We start from the raw sequence: 23,050 nt of genomic DNA on the forward strand, positions 1-23,050 counted from the left end.
GCTTCTAAGATGATAGGCTCTATGAAATTTTCAATGAATCTCAATATTTCTAGCTGTTCACAAGAGTCTCAGAATAATTTTTCGTGTCCTTGAATATAAATACAATCTGCTTCTCCTCCACTATCTGAAGTTAGCTGCTCCAGATTACTCCAAAATGAAAATTTTGCTGCTCCTAAATTGCTTCGAATCAGACCTCGGTAGCACCACTGACATCTCTGGATGCACATGAATAAAAGTAGTTATTGCTTCGTTATACAGAGATTTTTAATGTGCATTCAGTTTTACTATATCAATGTTTAATTTTATCACTGTGCACATAGCACTGCCACAAACTTGTCTAAAACAAAATTATTTCACGGGCAAATAGTGCAGCTTTTGTTATAGCATATAGCATGTTATCTAGGAAGTCACTGTTTCTTTTTGCCCCGCCGCGGTGGTCTAGTGGCTAAGGTACTCGGCTGCTGACCCGCAGGTCGCGGGTTCAAATCTCGGCTGCGGCGGCTGCATTTCCGATGAAGGCGGAAATGTTGTAGGCCCGTGTGCTCAGATTTGGGCGCACGTTAAAGAACCCCAGGTGGTCTAAATTTCCGGAGCCCTCCACTACGGCGTCTCTCATAATCATATGGTGGTTTTGGGACGTTAAACCCCACATATCAATCAATCAATCAATCACTGTTTCTTTGTGATAAAGAAACTTGTGCATCACAAATGTATTTGTCCCTTTTATTGATGATAATATTCAACCATTGCTTATGCGGCTTGCTGCACGTCTCAGCAAAAGATATTAATGTCTGTGGTTCAATGTCCAAAAACCACCATATGATTATGAGAGACGCCATTGTGCAAGACTCCGGAAATTTCGACAATCTGGTATTCTTTATCATGCACCTAAATCGAAGTACACGGGCCTCAAGCATTTTCTCCTCCATTGAATAAGCGGCCACCGCGGCCGGGACTTGATCCGTTACCTGTGGGTCAACACTCGCCATTGAGCACAGCTGTGACCCCAGTGTGTGATCATGTGCGCAATTCAAAGTATTTAGGGCCGCTACTTTCTTCTTGACCTGAGCAATGATGCCTGTGGCTCTTTAGTTTTATTTTTTTTATTTCTTTCTTCTCAAAGCTGCAGCAAAGTTGGCCTGGAAACTGTGGCAGTTGACAAGCACACAGTGTTCAATTTTTTGACACATGTGAACCAAGAAAAGGAGCCTAATGAGACCAGTAATATTGATGGAGGTAAGGACTTCCTTTTGACGAAACATGTTTTAGAATAAACAAGGCCTTAATTCTATCTTTTGTAACTTTAAATCTTCAATGCAAGCATAACCTGTTAACAAAATGGTTGTTAGCTTGGTTTACTTACACCGTTTCATATATCAGGTGCAACGCTGTGGAAGCTATGCAAGAAGTTCGGCCAGGAAAATGATAACTCCGCGGGTTTCGTGGTAGCTCATGTTAAATCTGATTAGTGCCGGTGCACCCTCGTGTATCCTTGTGCTCCCCTTTAGCGCGACTGGCGAACAGAAGAAAGCGGGGTGAGCACAAAATAACGCGAGTACCGAACGACCCCGTGGTGTCCTGTTCTGTACTGACACTAAAAGTACAGGTGGCCGTTATCGTGATGTACCCAGAGTAGAGGGCCTGTATGTGACGTCACATGAGAACTATGCTATACAGCCACATAATAACAGACGTTCAACAGTGTTTTTGTTTGTAAGGCACTTAATATCTTTAATTGCTTCTCGCCATAATAACGAAAGAAAAATTAAAATATTGGTAGTAAGAACATTGAACTAATTTTTTTTTGCGAATACATCGACTGCAAGAAGTCTCATTAGCTTCTGCAACGTTGCACATTATGTGTGAAACTGAGTATGGACATGCTTTGTGTGTCTTTTCCTGCATGTCATGTGCACCCCGCAGCAAAAGTTTATGGGACGGACTACTACCAATGCAAATTTCTGCTGTGTTTGTGCATCATACTTGTAATCCAGCAGATAACTCTATCGGTTAGAAGAACAACTACAGGATGGTACGGTCTAACGTTAAGCTCCTTTATAAGAGTTAACAAACCATTGTGTGTATAAGGCACCAGTGTGCATACATCAAAATATAGGTTGAGTAGAAAACACATCCGTGGTACTCTGCTTACAAAAGACACCTCATACCATAAGAAAAAAAAAATGCTTTCCAGTGTATGTCTCTCATAAAGTGGTTGAAGTGTAATTGGAGGCTCTATTTCCAGACGAATTGGGAATATATCTTTCTTGAAAACTTCATGTCCTGCATACTTTTGGTGGAGGATGTAACGCCTTCTTTTTTGTACTGACACCATAGTTGAGAATATTTACTTCATTGCACGCGCAGACAGTGACAGGCTAACATCGCCTTTTCCCTGCCCTTGGGGCTTGAAAACAAAATATAGCCCTTTAGAAGGAGTGCTGTTCTTAAAACATTGCAAACTTCATTGTCAGTGTATAAAATAGCAATTACTACCATAAAATGCACTTGGGAGCTTCCCACATTGATCCTTGGAAAGCTAATTAAATGATTGTGAGCCATTTTATCAGTAAAGTGTAAATTGGAAACCGTGGAAAAAGCCACATGTGCACTACTGCTCTTAAAAAAATTGTATCCATTGAGTTCCTGATCTCCTTGAGGTGTCAAAATTTCAAGCTTCTGTTATACCTTACAGAACAGGCAAGTAGCACGGATATGCCAAAATTTGGCTATAAACTAGGGGTGTGCCAATATAGTCAAAACTTCAAATATTTTATTCACATAGTTCAGTATTGCATTAGACTCATGAGACACCTTTACTGTTTGAAATGGTATATTCGAACAACACAAAGCTTTATAACAACTACTGAAATCGACACAAAGCATTAAATCTGTGCTAAATTTTGCTAAAATTTTTGCACAAATAGACCAATAAGTTTCAATTGTCACATCCCCCCACCCTTTCCCCTCGCTCAGTGCACTTTTGCTGATAATGTGCCAGTATTTCAGTATAACGGCCAGAGTTTGGCCTTGTGTATGAGGCTGACCACGTTATTGCAAGAGTGCCAGAATTGTGCTCAACAAAACCACTGAAACTAATAGAAAAATCATTGCAAAAATAAGAAATATAGAAACAGCAAAACCTGGCATTATTCTAGGTTGTTTAGTATGAAGCATGTACTAAAATTAACATACCAATCTGTTGTCATTTCTCCCCTCAGATGAGAAAGATGCTCACACGATTAAACAATAACAATACTATTAGTGTGTCAGCACTAGTGTGTACAGCGTGTGGTTCTTTTTATTGTCTTCAGGAACGGCAACATGCACAATTGGGTCGCTGCTTCTCGAACATATCACGCAGCTCTTTGTCTTTCATCACAACATTAAGTTATTGTGTGTGTAATAATTTCAAGCAATAGTGCTGTCCAATGCATAAATTTCCTAATATTATTTGCTGTGCAAAGAAACTTTTTCTTGTCTGGTGTGTGAGAAAGAAATTTTTTTTTGTAAAATTCAGTAGGGTTATTTATATTTAAAAATATTCTATTCGATTTGCATTTGGTATTGATTACTTGAATTTGCTTCAACGTTCAAAATTCTCTGTTTGTGCACCTCTACTCTGAGCCCATCTACTGAAAGAGAAAGTACTTTGTGTGTGATTTTAAACAAGTGGTTATCCTATTCGTTCGTTTTATAGACATGATTTTTAATAAGTACTTCTAACAAAACTAGTGCACTGTGGGTGCCTAGTGTATTGAAAATAATTTTATTAACAGTCATCAAAAGATATAGTCATTTTTTAATAGTCTCATCTTGAAGGTTTGCTTTCTTTTTGTTTTGTGCTGTTAGCATTGTCCATTCATTGCTGGACAGCTCTCCACATCACCTTAAGTTGACAGTATGAAACCGTGTGGGATGTTTAGGGCAGATGTATCAAATACAATCAATATGCTATTGATTGTGTGGTAATTCAAAATAATAAGGCATCATGCTATGAAGCCTGTGTTTAAAGACATCTGAAATTTGAAATGCTGAAACCTTCCCTCATCTTGTTTTTCTCATTTACTGCTATAATTGCAGGTTCAAAGTAGCAACTGTCAAAACCTCCAGCACCGCCTCATATCACTGATAGCCTCGAACTACCTGTGCTCGAACTACTCGAGCATAGCCTCGAACTACCGCTTGCACCTAACGATCTACTTCCAAGAGTATTGAAAGTTGGGCGAGTTGGTACTGATTCGTAGCTAAGACTTCTGCAACAAAAGCACTGATGAGAAGAAACAGACACCCGTGGTGTCTATCTCTTTTCATCCTTATTTTTGTTGCGCAAGTCTTAGCTGTGAATCCACTTGCAGCTGCAGCAGTTGTCAAAAGTGAGCTTCGCTGCAATCCAGAGACATTACATGGTCAAGCATACACAAAACATTGCAGTGAAGTTGAGTTTATTAGTGCAAATACTAAGACAAGGACAAGAAACATGAGACGCAAATACGCCATGTCTAGAAAAAAAAATAGGCCAGGGTTATATTTCCCGTGTCACTGTAAAGAATGCCCGTGTGAACTATTGCCAGAGGACACATGCCTTTTGTAGAAAAGTATAAAAAAAGGAGAAAAAAGAGGATGCCTTTAACTTTAAGTCTGGCGGTTCCATACCGCCAATTTCCCACAGAATGGGTGACCTCCCAAGCGATTACGACTACGTTCTGTCGAGCACCAGGTTGGAAGTGCGCTTGTACCTATTTAACCAGTAGGTACCTGGCGGCAGTAATTCTCTGCCCTCAACAGCAGCGGCGGATGCTCATCTATTTCACCAAGGCTGTGGGGGGTTAAGGCACGTCCAGGGCCTTCGCAGAACCTTATTAAGCCACCTTTCGCGATGACTACCCAGAAACAACCAAGCAGCAGGTCGGTGTACCTCTCTACCCATTGTGAAAAACCGGTGGGTTCCCAGTTGGCACTGGGAATCGAACCTGGCACCTCCCACATTGGAAGTGGGCGCTCTAATCATGTAACCACCGCAGCAGCTTGGGAACTGACTGAAACTGTGTATTTACAAAAAATTTGGGATCAATGAATCGGCATTCTTTCCGTGTCAGTTTGTGAGAATACATAGTGTTATAACTTCTGGTTCATAGAATTTGATTAAGTAGTCTTCCTACCAATTTTTTATGGTCTTTTTTTATTGTCTCCTTGTATGGATGCTAGATGGCTGTGAAGCAAAGCTCTCAGAAGAATTAAATTTAGTTATGAGTGTGCACTTATTAGCATCTTGTGTCTCCAGTCCTTGTTTTAGTGTTTGTCCTAATCTGTTATGTATCAATTGGCCCAACAGCAGGAACGACTAATCCATATTGCAGTGACACATGCCAAAGATGGGGATGGTCTACTGTCATGGGACATAATGCATTCTTTAAAACATGTACACCCACCATCTACTCTCACAGACTGAGGATTGAGACACTTGAAAGGTGTAGTAGAAGTACTTAGTGTTATTTTGGATGTGGCTGTGGTTATTTGAGCCCTTGAGCGAAGTAAGAATGTTTGCTTTCGTTTATCCAGACTACCTGATTCTTCAGATGATTTCGCTATCCTAAGGAGTCCAAGAAATTGGGTCATTTAATTGTATTACCACATACATGTAATAAAGCATTTTATATCCTTGTTTCAACATTTCAATAGCCAGGATGTCAAAACTAGTGTTAATGTATTATATCTAATTTTTTTCAGTATTGAAAGTTGCTCTTGTGCTTCGTCCAACATGCAAGAATGAACCCAAAACTTAATGATTTTAGAAGCAGCACTTACCAATCAAATATGCTTATTATTGCATTAGTGCTTTAAATGGTGGAACTTTTATATCAAGATGTTTAAAGCAAACATTGTGATCTCCCCACACAAATACTTCTGGCAGGCTAAATTTGAGAAATGTATTACTAACTGCAAAATTTATATGTTTCTTCTAGGACCCGTGATTAGTACTGAAACTGCTGATTCAAGTGCTGAAGTGTCAACTGCAGTGAATGCCAGGCATGATAATGAAGAGGCAAGTGCTTTTGTAGCCACAGTAAACATTTGTGAGCACACTGCAGTCTTGGTGTAAGAACATGCCTGAATGTTATTTTGCATCCTAGGAAAACAAGAAACAGGTTTCAAGTTAGGCCTTGAGATAGCATTAGGCCTTGAGATAGCACCTTCGCGGGTGCCTATCTCGAGGCCTAATGAAACATGCTCGTAAAGTTTTTGTGCCACTATAACCTCTGCTTTGTGTTTAGATAATTGATAGTGCAAAAACCGCTTCGGCAATTGGAGTGACCATAGTCCCTTAAGCCAGCGTTCATCTGAGTTATGCGACATAGTGTCCAAAAGATACTATTTGTTAGTTTCACTTAGGCTTTTAGCAATGAATGTGATATCAACAGTCTGTTCGAATTGAGAGTACAAGATAGAAGGGTATAACAGCCATCTTTAATGCCTGCCGAATTAGCATGAGTGCCAGTGATGACACCCAAAGTTCATAACAATGCCCCCCCCCTTGCGTTCCTAGTTCCTTCTTGCTTTTTGAAGATAAGTGGCGCTTTCTCCTCCGGTTTAGTAACAATCGATGGCAGGCCTGGCACAAAAGGTGATGCTATCACATCTGCACTCCGTGCAAAGGAGGTAGGTTGGCTGTTTTATTGCGATAGCAATTATATGGACAGTCTTGGTTGATTTCTTGACGTCGCCGCCGCCGCCTCATTCAATGTTTATATGTATCTATACATATGAAAACTCAAGAAAGAAAAAAAAAAGCCACCCGCGCTCGATGCCCAGCTCATCACGATGCACCGACGCGCGGTTGTCTCCCACTCATACCTTGCCCTACTAATGGGGGCAGGAGGGGGGTTTAGATCCTTGTGCACGTGCACTTATCCTTCGGCAAGGAGAATCATGTGCCTTAGGCATTCACCGGAACGATTGCGTTAGTTCCTTAGTTGCCGGGCCCAGCACAAAGGTCACTTTGCTGTCTGCACAGGCCCTGTTTGCAAAAAGAGCGCGCTTTTCATACACAGCGAAGCATAACGATTGGGACACTTGTTAGCTTGCACTCATCTGTACTTGTGACTATGTTTCGTCGGTCATTTTTGTTTAAACAGTGTGTTAATTGTCGAGCGGTAAACATTGTTAGTTTGCTATCGTCCTGTGTATGTTGTTTTCGTGCGTCATTTGTGCGTGAGCAGCGCAATACATGTTTCGATCTGCTTGCTGTTCTCAGCGTTACGTTTTAAGTTGTTGCTATTGCATTCATTGCTTTGCCCTTGTGGAGAAATTGTCACTTTCTGTGTTATAGCTGCATTTGTTGCACCTGCTTGTGCGCTTTTGCCCGCTTGTAAAACACCCGATGCGGGGGGGGGGGGGGGTGTTATCGATTGGGATATTACACAAAACATGACGGCGACAGCCAGTGGCATAGCCACAAGCACGTTAAAGAACCCAGGTGGTCGAAATTTCTGGAGCCCTTCACTACGGCGTCTCTCGTAAATGATGTTATAGTTTTGGGACGTTAAACCCCACATAACAATCAATCATAGTCAGGCGAGGGGGGCACATTGATAATGTCCCCCCCCCTTTTAAAATATTTTTTTGCCATGGCATATATTTGTAGCTCAATATTACCATTTGCATGCCCCCCCCCCCCCCTCATGTCAAGGTGCACTCTCCCCCAAACAATAAAAAAAATTTACCTACGCCCCTGGTGATGGCAAAGACCGGTCGAGAATGCCCTTGTAATTGCTATCGCAATAAAAAGAAAATGATTCTCACCTTCAAGTCGTCTTAGGCGTATGCATAAGGTATCCTGTGAGGTTCTCTATTATTTATGCACTGCTTTCTAGAACATTACGGGCTGGATTTTGGAGTATAGAAAAGATGCCCTAGCTGCATAAAACATCACTGCAAATGGAAAACGAAGTTTGTTGAATCATGTAGTTTCAGCACAGAAAGATGAGTGCTGAAGGAGGTTGGCTTTATGAGACTAGCTAAATGACGTCATGTTAAGCCCAGCAGTATGATTGGTTGTAAAGAAAAAGAACTTTTCTATATCCTTGGGTCATCTGAAGGAAATGCAGTTGCAAGTGTGTGTCTCTAGTGTTGTACGTCACAATGTTTGTCTACCATATATACTGATAACCACAAAGGTGTATAGAATTTTATTTCATGAGGTATAATTTTATTCAACTAGTATTATGTTTATTTGCTACGAAAATAATCACTGAAAAGTTCTTTCAGAATGGGCAATATAACGATGACATTATTTTTGCATCATCAACTAAAATAGGGAGTGCTCCTAAGATGATTGCCTTCATAAAATTTGAAATGAATTGAAATATTTCTAGCTCTTCACATGAGGCAAGAGCCCCAAAATAATTATCCATGCCCTTGAATGTAAATGCAACTTGCTTCTCCTCCGGGATGTGAAGTTAGCTGCTCCAGATTGCTCCAAAATAGAAAATTTTACTGCTACAAAGTGCTCTAAAATGAAAATTTTGCTGCTCCAATGTGCTCCAAAATAGAAACTTTTGCTGCTCCAAGATGCTCCAAAGTGAAAATTTTGCTGCTCTAAAAATTGCTCCAAATCAGAAGACCCCGGTGGCATCACTGTTTATTGCCACTTGCTTAATGCACATTTAAAAAAAAGGCCTTAAACACTTTTTTATGTAATCGTCTAATGGCTTCATTAAAAGAGCTTATTGCCTCACGAATTGAGTCCCACAAGTATTTTTAGAATTTGTCAAGTTTGAGAGAAGGCAGAGGGATATGCTGAACGCTATGCAGGAGGATGATGACAAGGGGCAAGATGGGTTCCTTCGTTCGCATGCGTTATTACCTTGAGCACTTTCCTTTTATTTAATCTTGAAATTCACAGCTTACTTTCAGTGCGATGGTGAGTGTGCACGGGCTCATAGTGGCATCCCGCGGTGACCACGGTAATAATGCAGTTCATGATGCCTAAATCAACCGATCACTGTGACCTTTGGGTATAAGGCACAGTAACTTGGGTGCATGGCATCATTTGTAGATAGAAGAGGGAGCGATTTGTAGCTGATCTAAAGGCTTAATTGTAAATTCCAGATCTCATGTCATACTATAATGTTTGGCTCACGTGTTTGCAGGAGTCCCGACTACCAATCAAGAATGTTTTCTGACCTGCAAGGCCTCTGTAAAAGCCAGCTACGTGTGGTTGATACACTCTGTTCTGATTCCGATCACTCTCTGTAATCAGTAGCATGTTTGCAGTCAAGCAGCTTCGTTTTTCAGAGGGGCAAGTGTTCACTCCATATTCAAAGGGGCTGTCTTTCCCCTGCATTGTCCATTGACTTTATTTTGTGGCCCTAATACTACAGTATGTTCATGTCAGTGGACATAGGATGAAATCCAGTAATGTAAGTTTGGTTAATGCCATCAGTGTACTTGTGTATTATTGAGTACTTAATGATGGATTTTATAATACATATATAGTGTTTCAATAATGGGAAAACTTTTTGTGTGCAATCGTATATATAATAGCACCTATCTGCAATGAATGGGAAAACATTTTACATGCAACTTTATATATAATATAACCTAGCTTTAACGAAGGCCAGCATGTGCACTAAATGTTATATGGTTCAAAAGTCACAATCTTCTGGATCCTAGGCATGTCAACGCTGGTGATAAGAAAAAAAAGGAAAAAAAACGTTCTGAAATGCTAATGCCACAGCCTTGTTTCATGTTGCGTTTTGCTGGAGCTAATCTCTGTAAGTTTGTCGATAAAAGGTCCAATTGAATTACTGTAAATATTCGCATAATTTGAACACTTTTTTTCTTCGCAATTTTGGCATCCCGAGAAGGAGATGCACAAATTACGTGGGCATTTTGCGAGTGCATATGAAATGAAATGTTGTGTCATGTAGATTTAAAAAAAAAAATACATTGAAGCACAAATGAAGTCTACTTATTAATTTTGAAATAATTTTACGTACATTAACCAGTCAGACCTGGTCACACGCGGTCTAGCGGGAATCACTGATCGCGAAGTTCAATTGGGAATCATCATCGCAACCACTGCCACCACTCCCCCCCCCCCCCCCCCCAATCGCATCGTCCTCGGTTCTGTAGAACGCGTTTGAACTCCCCATTTTCGGCTTTCGACAATGCTGGGAGAAACTAGGTCCCCCGACACGGCGACACCGATGAAACTAAGCACCCACACATAGTTGAAAAGGCCTCCTTCAATTGCACGAAACTTGCAATGGCAAGCACACACTATTCTGCTTTTTCACGTACCGATCACGCTGGTTGTCATGTTGAAGTACGTCCCCTTGAAGTGCTTTGCGCTACGTCCCCTTGAAGTGCTTTGCGGAGGCACGCTTCCCATTTTCGTCGGCGAAATTTACAATACAAAGCAAGCTTCAATATTGCCGTATACATAATTACTATGCCACATCGCAAGGGAATGGTCAAAACGCGCCTGCCGGATTTCGAAATCGAACAAGCGTGCATTGCAGCGCAGACGAAGGGAACGAGGGGAACAGTTGGTGCGACAGGCCCTCACATGCCTCCAATGCAGAGAGTTGTCCTTGCCAGGACGCACCCGTGCATTCTCGCCATCATCGCGGTGGTAGAGATTGGGAAGTAGGGGGAGGCAAACGCTGGAGCAGTTTTGGCAACCCGTCAACACGTTTGTGTTCATGTGCGGTATTTTTTGGAACCCTGGTTCAGGGGAAGTCCTTGAAGGAAGGGATTTCGCACTTGCAGCCTGTTTGACTGCGCTCGTCTGCTCGGCGAGACGCACAGCCATCCAAAGCATCGAAAGGTTTAAAGATGCACATGCGGTGAGCTAGCTCAGGCGGGTCTGGGAGCGCAAAATATGGTAGTAAATATTTTTTTCCCGAAAAGCTGGCAAAATATTAGGGGTGCTCAGATTATACGAGGGTGCAAATTATGAGTGTAAATATGGTATGATTCTTTACTTTTACTCATCTCTGATGCAGGACTCCAAGGACACGCCTGAAGAGGAGCGTCCACCTCTCGAATTTTTCAAGTCAATTTTTTCAGAATCCTCAGATGATGAGGAGAATTTCAGTACTAAACCCGCATCGGGAGCATCAACAGCAGATGAGAAGGCTGTTGGAGAGGCCACTAACACGAAAATGAGCCCAAATAAAGCACTAAAGCAGCCATCACGACCTGCCCTCGGAGTCTTTGCCAACCTGGACTTTGAGCTACTCGATCGCAGGGCGCCGCCCGCACCACTGCAAGACGTTCCATCTAATCCACCTACCAGCACAGTGACTTATGCTTCATCAGGTGAAATATCGTCCTCCCAGTCGAGTAAGGAAACATCAGGCGGCAGCATATATGGCCCAGTGCCACCACCTCTACCAACTAGCAGCTCCTGTTCTATCACTGCATCATCAATTACAGGTATGCACCTTGCAGTACTACTTCTAAGCTCTAATTTGTAATTTGGCAATATATCTCATGCTTGGAACAGCACATGTCCAAAGTCTCTTGCAAGTCGTACTCATTAGTACCATGCTAAACGTTTATTAAAAAAAAGATTGCTTGTACACAGGGCTGGATTAACAGTGTGGAGGGCCCTGTTGAAAAAAATAAAAGGAGCCCTTCGCCCCCCCCCCCCCTTCTTTCCCGCTTTGTCATCTGGTCATGCTTGAGACTTGATGCTTTTTAGATTTAACTGCAAAGAACACAAGTCATATTTACTGTAAAGGTGGATTGACAAGAGAGAACGGAGGAGGAATTTTTAGAGCGGACAGAGTATCACCTGACGTGTGCGTCATCAAAACTTGCCGTCCTCGCTTCATCTGCTCTCCTCTACTCATGGCACCAAGGGAAATGCATCGCTGCTATTTTGATTTGTTCGTTTGACAGTCATCTGTCCTCGATCGAGAGGATTCAGCGTCAAATCTGTCAACATTGGTCGGATTGGCGTGGCTAGGAAGCAGGCTGCTGGCTTAAAAGCCACGTGTTTTAGTTTTGTGGCAACGACGGAATGTGTTTCATGTGACAGTGGAAGAGACCAGTGGTTTTTGGTGGTGGATTGTTGGTTTTCATTCACAATGCGTGGCCTGCGTCACCACAAACATGAGTAGTATGCTGTACAAGCATAGAAGTCGAGAGTATGCTCAATGATTTTGTGAGCTACCTCCAGTTGTGTGCATGCGATGTCTCCGCTGCTGCCCCAAATCCCGCGGAGCAGCGGGATTTTGCCCTCGCGTGTGAATATAGCGTAAGCCTCTACGGAGTGTTTGTTTAATATCACCTGGGTTCTTTCTTACGGAGCACGCGGAGAGATTGTCATCGTAATTGTTAACTAAATCAGGAGACGAAGACACATGGACAGCTATAAAATTTGTCTGTTTTGTTGGATCATACTGAAAGAAGACTAAACTGTGCGAGAAGTCAAGACGAAAAGAAAGAATGCATACGACACTTATAAGTGTAGTCCAAGCACCGTATATTTCTTCCATCCTTCTTAACCTACAGTGTTGTTTACCTTTATTTTAATTGAAGACATCTTCTCTCGAAAATCAGGGAGCGCATTTGTGAAAAAAAAAAGTCACAGCATATCCATGGAGTGAATGATGATGAGTGTGGCAAAGCGTCCATCTGTCTGTCCGCCCGCTCCTATCACGCTAAAGCACGCACCGGACAGACGGACATTTTGCCCCAATCATCATCATTCACTCCGTGGGTGGACATACTGTGGGTTTTTTAGTATAACAGTGCCATCTATCCTCTTTACTCGTCAACTATACAAAAATCACTAACACAATGATATTATTTCCAAGGACATATACACACCACCCCATCTAGTGAGCGATTCGTAAACTAGAGGTGGCTATATACATACTACATACAAATGGAGGAGGGAACAACCCCACACCCTAACGAGCTTTGCCCCGAAAATAGCTTCCTCTAGCTGCTTCAGCTTCACTGATTCGGTAGCGCAAGCATTGGTTGTCTGCATGCGAGCTCTGCCAAAGTGGACAGGTGGTCCTTTTTCAGAAACGGTTTGCCGTATTTACAGTAAATACGCTACCACTCGTCTATCTACTTTTGATTTGATACAACAACACAGATTTATGCTCTTCTAAGGCAGCATTTCGATATAATGCTATTATGTATATGGTATATACCTACTGATCACAACAGGTAATACAGATGGTTCAAAATTTAAATATTTTCAATATGGGAAGGGGGTGGGTCAAATCTTTTGGAAAAGGTGGCACTTATAAAAAATTGGATCCATGTAGTCCTTTCACAAAAATGTTCTAATAACACTTGAGAAACAATGAGACATATTTTCATTTATGCACGAATCGTTCGCTTTTAAACATGTAATAGGCTTACACTTTTGCAGGCAATATTCACTTTCATGAGGCTATAGAAAAAGGAAACAAATTTATTGCACACAGCTTTTATGCGGTTAAACTGCGGAATATCGTTATATTTTTACAAAATATTCCCTCTTAAACTCAGTGTAGAAAATTGGTGAACTCTTTTGCAGAAACGCAAGTAAAATTCTCTTGTTAGTCAGCGCTTGTCTCTGTGTGTTCCTTCTTCGCCCGTGTCTCTGAGTGTGCTGTGAGCTGTTACGAATCTTCACCAACTAGCTTGGCCAAAAACCTTTTTACACTTCATGTGCGCGCCGCCTCCGTTGTGGTGGTGCACACATGAAGGCTCCGTTGTGGCAGGGCGCGCACATGAAGGCTCCCTTGAAGCCTCTGAATTCAGGGGCTTTAGGCTCTCTGTATGAAAAGGAGCAACAGCGCAACCACCTAACCTAGCGGCGTCCAGAGCGTAAAGGTACGCTGAAAAACTTGGCGCTCCCGGCCGTTCATGCCAATACATCTCTTCTAGTTCACTATAGACCAGGCTAGGCAATAATAGTACACTCTAGCAAGGCCTACAGTGTACTAGCAATGCCATTTTGCCTCAGTTATCTTTGTCGGTCTGCTCTTTTATATTTTCTTCAGAAATGAATGGTAGTCAATGGCATTTTACGATGGGCTTTAAGAAAAAGTTGTCGAGTATGCCGAAGCACACGGCAATCTCGTGGCACAACGGGAATTCGTAGCATCAGAGAAAAGCGTCTGATACTAAAGGAGCTAAAAGCAGCACAACACATCCTGCAGCAACAAAAAAAAGAACTTCACTTCGTGGATGGACTGCAGTGCACCCCGAACTGGAAACGTTACTCGCTGAATTCATCCGGGAGCTGCATGCAAGGTTACCACCTTTGACAGCGGAGTGCATCCGCCTGAAAGCAATTGAGATAGCGAGACTCTGGGCTCACGAGAGCGCAATTCAAGGGCTTACCATTGTGGGTGCACTGATTTATGAAGCGGAAGAGCTTTGTGCTGAGGCGGCATACTACCACGTGTTAAAAACTGCCCAAACATATTGATAACAAGCTGGTTGAGTATTAGCGCTTCAAAACGTAAAGCTTTGTCGACAGCTTTGCTACATGATGAGACACATTGGCAACACGGACGAAGTGTCGATTTGGTTTGATATGCCCTCGAACTGGACTGTGACTGCTAAAGGATCCCAGCAAGTGCAGCTCTTGACAACGGCCAACGAGCATTCACGATTTACAGTGATGCTCATGTGCACAGCCGATGGAAAGAAGCGGCCCCTCTTGTATCACTTTCAAGAGCAAAGGGCTACCAAAAGGAGACTTTTCTCGGGATGTTATCGTGAGAGCGAACAAAAAGGGGTTCAAGAACGAGTCTCGCGTGTTTGAGTAGATCAAGCTCGTGCAGAATTGGCGACCCTGTGCACTTTTTCAGCGACCGAGCATGTTGGTGCTCGACTCATTTCGAAGCCACCTCACGGCCGGTGCAAAGGGAGCTCTGTCCGATGGCAAGATGGACCTTTTGTGATCCCTGGGGGACTAACATCAATCCTCCAGCCACTGGACATAGTGCTCAATGAGCCCTTTAAAGATTGCGTGCGCGAGCTCTACAATGTGTGGATGCTGAGCGACAATCCCAAGGCCCCCGCTGGCCGCCTACGACGTCCACCACTTGTGTTCGTTTGTAGCTGGGTGTCGTCAGCAGGGAAATCTCTCCTGGAAGAGATGGTGCGCAAGCCCTTCTGCAAGTGCTGCATAAGCAACGCATTGGATGGAACAGAGAACGGTGCACTCTGGGACGTAACTAGTGAGAAACAGACGCCATCGAACTCAAGTTTAGATGACTCTGAGTGACAGCACTTTGTGGCCTTCTGGCATTTGACTATATAAGATTAGTGTCAAAATAAAAAGAAACGTCACCACAGTCCAGCTGGTTGTGTCGTGTATATATCAAGGTAAGGGTGCACCATGATACTTAGTGATTTTTAAGAATTTGTTTTTCGAAGATTCAAGGTTGGGGGGGAGGGGGTCGGCCTATATTCTGGCTTTTGTCTTATGTTTCTTTGTCGTTGGGGTGCAAATGTAAATTTAGATTGGGGGACAATTTTTCTGATTTCAAGGTTTTTTAATATTGTAGGGAACAATGAGTAATGCAGAATTAAACTGCAGTGTGTGAATGGTGTATAGTATATTATTTATTGGTGCTTAGTGCTCCTGTGCAGTCTGTGCACGTGTGAGTATAATATGCTGGCAATTGGTCCGTTACTCTTCTATTCTCAGCTATCCCTCAAGGTTCTTCTAAGTTGCAGCACCCTAACAAGCACAAGAAAAAAAATAGCAAGACGAAGAGCGAGAAGAAACACAAAAAGAAGCTGAAGGTGAGCTAGGCAATTGTCATTTGATCTATGCTAGTAGAAAAAGTTTTCGTGCCTTTATGCCAAGTTTATCTTTCTTTATTTGTCTTTTTCTTCATCAGTCTAAACTTAAGAAGAAGAAACACAAGAAGCATGCAAAACAAATAACAGTGAGAAAGGGCTCTCAACAAGAAAGCAGTGAAGGGGATGAAACCAGTGATTCCTCAGATGAACTGCCAACATCTGAAAAAGAACCCTCTTACAGAGACATCATGTCGAGGTATAATTTTTCGTCATTGTTGAAATAGAAAAATTGTTTCCAGCAGCAAACTAGCATTTCATGCTATGCTTGTCTAGGAAAATACCACAGTAGTATTGTGTTGTGATTACACCAGCTAGAGTTCTCTCAATAGAAATCTAAAAATTTGCCCATGCACACAGTGGCAGCCACAAGGCAATGTAGGAAGCCAGAGTGCTGTCTCCAAGAATTTCATCTGCTCGCCTTGTGAACAATTGCAAGCATGCAGTACATTGTTTTAAGAATAATGGTTTTATAGTTTTTAGACATTTTTTTCAACATTGTTTCAAGCATTGCCCACAGGACAGATGAACTTTGTTTGGAATGCAGCCTGGGAATGGTATCTTCGACTCCTTAAGAGGAGATGCTACTCTCCCTTTTTTTCTTTCTTTTCTTCTTTATTTATTTAAGGCTTGTTCAAAAAGTGAATTCAGGGATTTGCATTCATATTCGTTGTGCATAACGAAAAAAAAGATGGACACAGAAGGAATACATTAACAGAACAGGTGCTAGACATCAACGGATTTTTTTTTTTATTAAAAAAGCCAAAAAGTACCATCGGACATAAGTGCATGCGCACAATCACACTCTTAAGTGCTTTCTTATGTCTGTAAAGTCACATGTTACCACCCGGCATGCGCAAGATTTACTTTCAAATACTCAATCTCTTTTCTGGATAAGGCAACCGACGCTACACTGACACATTTTCTTTCATTCTCACTGATAGCGAATGCTTCTATAATTTGTCACATTGCCTTATTCTTGTCTTTTCTAAGCACATGTGTATTGGCGAAATCAGGAGCACAATCACACCTGCGGTAATGATCCGCCAAATGAACCCCCGCCTTCGTGCTGGGGGAAACGAACTAGCCCGCATCATTGCCTTGATTCAGTGAAATATAGGTTCGAAGCGAATTCGTTTTTTTTTTTTTGGGGGGGGGGGGGGGGGGGTTGATTATATACACTGTATGAAAAAAAAAAACAAGGTACAGGAGTGCAATTGATAAACATCAGTGATTATTTCAAAACACGTGCTCGCCATTAGCTCAAGACCTGGCAAGATATGCAACTTTTTGTACAGGTACTGTGACAGAAGGTCCATTGAAGGGCCCGTAAACCACCCAGAGGTCGAAATTCAGGACTGGTGGGGAAATTGTGCACGAGTGTAGGACAGACACAGAGCCATGAAAATTTTTCAGAACGCTGCAGTAATAGCGGAGTTAGACCCGTTTTATTGTGGAAACCGTGACGACCTCATCTTTCGCTCTCTCCTGCACTACCCTCCACTGGTATCCTCTACCCTGCCGCTTTTCCCTCTCACCGAGTGCCCCTCCCAATCTCGCCTGGCATACGTCATCGCTGACACGCTACTTTAAACACCGTCTACTTCTACTTGCCGCGACTCTGGCCATCGACTCCGTCAGTTGCATGTTTGTTGGCGAACCATGGCTGCTGTAATTGTGCCGGTATGGAACCTGCGTTGCGTGCACACATTCAAAGGATTGCCAACGCGATGGACACGTACGGGGACACACCGTGTCCTGCACGTGTTATACGCACACGGGCAACACGATGAAGAACACCAAGCAGTGCGTACAGCTGCTTGCAGACTGACTGGAAGTCGTAGGCTCTTGCTCGACCAGTCATAGCATATTAGGCTTGTTGTGTCACGCGGAGGCCCGAAAGGCCTGTAAAGCAGGAGGGCTTGTTTCTTAGAATTTGTGGCATGCCGGCAGCTCGTAGCACTGCCATGTGTAGAATTGTTGATCGTGACGGCATTCTGCACACGATGCGCGTGCTTACTTGAAATGCTTGAAAAGATATCGGAGGTGGTTTATGGGCCCTACATACACACATCACCTAGCTTACATATGACTTCAACTTGATCATTTCATGAGTAAGCTTGGTCCTATGCTTGATCATCACATTGCGGACACTAAAAAAGTTGTGCGACTGTAGCAGTGAAGCCCAGATGAGCTTCATTTCAAACTTTGTTGTAGTGCTCATATGAATGACCGTATAGCTATCTCCCAGTGCATACGATATACCCCTTATTTCATGTCAAGGCATTAGCCTCTTTCATTTTTTCTGTAAATATATGGTTGAACAGCTGGCGTGTGATGCTCTTAACCAGCAACAAATGGCAATTATATAGTAATCCAGATGAACATTTTCACATGGGTGTATGTGTTGTTATTTGTGCTGTACCATGTGTTTATAAGTATGGCCTAAAATGTTTCCGTTTCATTTCTTTTCCTTTTCAGGCTTGAGAAGCTGAGAAAGCTTATGTGATGATGAGAGTTATAAACAGCAGGGGGTGTATATATGTGAATAATGTCATTTTATTTTGTAGTATATGCAGAATGCTTTTCTCCTAAAGAGCATTTGAATTGCTGATGGTTTTGATGGACCTATGCAAGGCAGAATTTAAAGATTGCAGGTATCAATTTCAATTCTATTCCTTTTTTGTGCACTGTAAAAATGGCTGAAGTGGCCTCTTGCTTATATTTCATCTGTATCACCTACCAGGAGTGTTGGGTGAGAACAACAAAGCAGAGTTGACACTAGGTGAAAATTCACCAACTTGCTCAAAGTGCCAATTTATAGCAGAGTTGAGTGAATAGAGTTGTTTCATTATGCAGTCCTTGTGAATAACTACCTCCATCCTTTTGTTTTATGGTGAAAAAATGTACATAGTTAATCGAGGGCACTTTAGTAAAACCTCAAATGCATCAATGGCTGGAACTGGAAATACTGGAAAGCAGGATGCTCTGTACTGTCACAATTGTGAATTCAGATTTTGGAATTAGGCATAATTTGGGCTTTTTCAAATATGTAGAATCCCATTAACTGAAATTCCACGAAGACCCAGTTCGGTTCAGTTAAACAGATTAAAGAGCACTTTCGAATATGACACCAATGATATGGTGGCACAGTAGTTAAGTAAGCACTTGGTTGTTTTAGTGTGCTTGTGTGTGTGCACATTTATGTGAAGAATTGATGGGTCAGGAGGGCATGTATCTCCTCTACATGGGCCATAGAAAAGATACATCCATCTGTACTTGTTAGTCAGTCTGTTTTTCCCAGGGAACTCACAACTGTCAATGCTACTGGCACTGACTCACTCAATGCCTCAGTGGCAGACATTACTTTCTTGTTGATAAAAGGCCTCCAGCTAATATATTGGGTGTGCAACGAACAGAAATGATAGGCTATAACAAGAATATAATGTCATGCATGTCACGTATGTTGCACGAAGCGGTCTTGGCGTTTTGAAGTTATTTCATTCATTTCATATACACCGCATTTGGCGTGCCATCACATGTGCATGACAGACCTAAATTACTGGCCATGGCATATATGTGATGTCAAGTGTTCATGGTCTCGCAGCTGTTTCGTTACCTTGATGTAAATGAAAGTTGTCGTGTGTCCTGTCAGGTGTCGACAAGAATGCTCATGATATGCACCTCAGGTGTATCATAATGCAAATAAACACAAATGACGTGATGCAAAAGCCTGTCATAGCATCTGGTCTAAGAACTGATGTAATGAGGCAGTTTAATAGACACCCGTCAATTCCGTTACTTAGTGGAGTCCCGCCAAATGATGGCATACAACGCGTGTGCAGTGACTACCAGCGCTAGCGCAAAGTGTTGGTAAAACTCCCTAATATATAGCTTACGCAGCTGAGATAGCCTGTGGGATGGATTTCTGTAAGAATGCATATATAATCTGCAAAATTTCAACCGCAAATATAGCTTGGAAGAAGGTCTAAATGAATTTTAAAGTTTGCATGAATGATCGACTCCCTCGCGCTATTAAGACATTTTCCTGGGTGCTGCCATAGTCCTTTTTGGGATGTGCAAATTGGCGTGGGCCCCTTCCCCAAAATGCACTGCTGAGGCTTTGACTTCAGCATTTGTACTCCTGAGTACCACCCAACATGGTGGCATTTTCTTACCTCCTGTGAAAAGGTGTGTAACCTCAAAGTACACTGATACTCAAAGTTACACACCGTATGTGACCCTTGGTGACCCCCCTACTTCTCTCACGTGACTGCAACAAGTTATGATGACGCCATAGCCGCCATTCTTCTTTTGCCATGTTTACACGAGCGGACTAGTACTGGGTATCTGCTTGCGAGTCTGTGGCTGTGGCACACACGTTGAAAGCTTTGTGTTTAGTGACACTGCAACACTGTCCCGTTTCCTGTCAGAAAGGACCTCTTGATGCAGACTGTGCAGAAATGCGTCACAGTTCTGTGTGCTGACGTAGTTAAAAGTTGCACACGCTAGGTGGCGATGGTTGCAACCCTGCGGCTAGTCGTCTTTGGAGCTCTCAAATAGAAGCTAAGGCTGGTTGGTTATTAGGAGCCTTTAATTAATTATCTGTCATACACTGCAGCAAGCGATACTCTGTGTTATGACTGAGAGGCCTCCAGCAACAAATTGCAGCAAAAAAACATAAAGCCGAAGTTATTGTGCCACTACTTCTTTAACCACCAATGCATTTACAGAGAGTCCTCGCGCTATTCACAGCACTCCGCTTGACAACATGGCTCCTAACAAAGAAGTAGCAGCGTTGGCATCGAGGCACCCATAGGTGTGCGCAGGGTTTTCCTTTGGGCAGGGGAGGGAGGGGGAAAGTTTTTCGCAGCAATGTTTATAGAACCTGTTCAGTTGCCAAAAATACAGGAAACCTTGGATGACAAAGGACTTACTCAACCCAATAAAAAAAACGAGACTGATTATGTAAGGCATTTATCAAAACTAGAAACTCAAAGGCTTTTGAAGCATTTAAGGAGTTTACAAACTCTGTTACAAAGCAGCTACAAAGGGTCTAAAATGAATAGCTACTGCACTGCGAAATGCTCTGCTAAAATTTGGTAGACTCTAAATACAATGCTTGGGAAATCACTGGAACAAACAATTAACATATTGCAGAACAGCATAGAATTAATGGGTTGTGATTTGGCAAACAGATTCAATGGCATTTTTGTTACTCTTGGCTATTCTTTAGATAATCCCAATTTTAATTATGATGCAAATTCATACACAGAACGTACAATATTTCTTACACCAGTGTCCAACAATGAAGTTATCTCATTCTTTGTCATGAGCAACAGTAAAGCCACTGATGTGTCGGGCATTCAAGTAAAACCAGTGAAATATGTAATAGATATTCTGACTCCATTTCTAATACCCCTCTCACACGAGAAGGTTTACTGTCATTTGCACCCAATGACATTTACATTTAATGACATTAATTGGCTGTCACATGGGAATGTCTAATGTCATTAAAAGAAAATGACTTCAGAAAACGAATGACCTAGCCGAACTCATTTAAATGAGTTTTCATCGCAAAGATGTACTCTCGTGGGAAGAGAGCCGTGAACAGATTATATATGAAATGGTTAATAAATCATCAGTATTAATATGGTTTTCTTTTGAAGTATTGTTTAATGTATTTGCATACAATTCAACTGAGCCATTAGAAAAAAATTTGAATATCCTCGTTCACAGCGACATTCTCAAAAGCATCGCCAGACATGCTGGTCATGTCAGCCATGTGCTCAGTGTTTACAAAAGCCGCGGAGCTGTCTTTTTTGGTTAACATGCCTGGCACGAAGGGAGAAATACGCCGCGACAAGGCTTCTTATCCGATCGGCACGAGAAGTTGCAGCGGCTTCCTCTCACTCTGCCATGCCAGCCATATTGAACATTTACCACGTTTCCCCTAGAGCGATAGTGGCTCCAGTCTCGCCTCAATTTAGTATGAGCTACGAGGTTTTCTTCGGATATTTAAAAAACTGCATATTAACCTTTCATCCTCAATTTCATCCATGGAAACATTTTTTATAACTCTTAGTATACATAATAAATTTCTTACACACGCTGTGACTGTTTTTTTGTTCAGTCCCGTCTTAGCGACATTGCAATTACCATCATTTACAAATGACATTATATCTTTCCGTGTAGCAGCACACGTGTCCTAATGTCATTCGATGTGTCGAATGCAAATAAAGTATAATGGCATTAAACTTTCTCATGTGACAGGGGTATAACATATATATATAACCAAAGTTTGTCACTAGGAATATTTCAATGTGACGTGCAAACCGCCAAAGTGACTGCGATATTCAAAAAGGGGGATAAAAATAAAATGAGCAACTACAGGCCGGTATCCATATTACCAGTGTTTTCGAAAGGTTTCAAAAAAATAATTTTAGTGTGCTTGTCATTTTTTCGAGACTGCCATAATTTTATAGATCCAGTGCAATTGATCCAGTGCAAGTCAATCTGTAATTATTGCGAGAGAGATAAGATGAAAAACCAGTCATATGTGGTGTCCCCGAGAGAAGTATCTTAGGACCATTTTTGTTTTTACTTTATATCAATGAAGTTCCGACATTTTATGGTGCAGCCAAATGCATTATAAACGCAGATGACACCAGTTTATTTTTTTCAGGGAACCCAGAAAAGGACTTGATTAATAGAGGTAACAAAGTGCTATCGAAAATAAATTACTGGACGACTCAAAAACCACTAAAAAATTAACATTAGCAAAACTAAGGCAATCTTGTTTCGACTGTGGAACAAGACCGTTCAACTAGCACCAATAATATTAAATAATTCAGAAATTGAGTTTGTACCATCAATAAATGAAAACTTTAGGTGTCTATTTCAATGAACAAATGACTGGGATGACCAGATAAATCACCTAATTAGCAAACTATCTAGTACAATAGAAGATGTGATGTGCTGTATCTTTTTTGAATGCCCTACAAGCATCAATATGTTTTTGTATAATGCTCTGTTCGTATCAGTACTTAATTATGGACTGCTAGTTTGGGGTACTACCACAAAAGAAAGCATTGGCGAACTTGCAGTATTACAGAAATGTGCGATTTGATTAGAATGCAAGGCTTAATACCTCTCACACACTAGTGACTTTTATATGACACAACATTGTTTTGCTAAAGTTCATTTTGAACTA

General features: G+C 41.9%; 1 protein-coding gene across 5 annotated transcripts in view; it reads left to right on the top strand.

Moving 5' to 3' along the window:
• The window catches only part of LOC119176491 (G patch domain-containing protein 1), a 98,793-nt gene that overhangs the window by 67,373 nt on the left and 8,370 nt on the right, over positions 1-23,050 (top strand). For 3 of the 5 annotated variants that reach the window (XM_037427797.2, XM_037427792.2, XM_037427798.2), the window contains exons 11-15: positions 1,124-1,236; positions 5,967-6,046; positions 11,013-11,445; positions 15,683-15,780; positions 15,879-16,036. In XM_037427797.2, the coding sequence (XP_037283694.2) occupies positions 1,124-1,236; positions 5,967-6,046; positions 11,013-11,445; positions 15,683-15,780; positions 15,879-16,036 (882 nt within the window). Of the gene's footprint in view, positions 1-1,123; positions 1,237-5,966; positions 6,047-11,012; positions 11,446-15,682; positions 15,781-15,878; positions 16,037-18,318; positions 18,495-23,050 lie in introns of all 5 variants that reach the window. The other 2 variants (XM_037427796.2, XM_037427795.2) reach the window with 1 other exon arrangement.

Source organism: Rhipicephalus microplus, chromosome X (assembly GCF_043290135.1).
Source record: "Rhipicephalus microplus isolate Deutch F79 chromosome X, USDA_Rmic, whole genome shotgun sequence".
NCBI classification, from domain to species: Eukaryota; Metazoa; Arthropoda; class Arachnida; order Ixodida; family Ixodidae; genus Rhipicephalus; species Rhipicephalus microplus.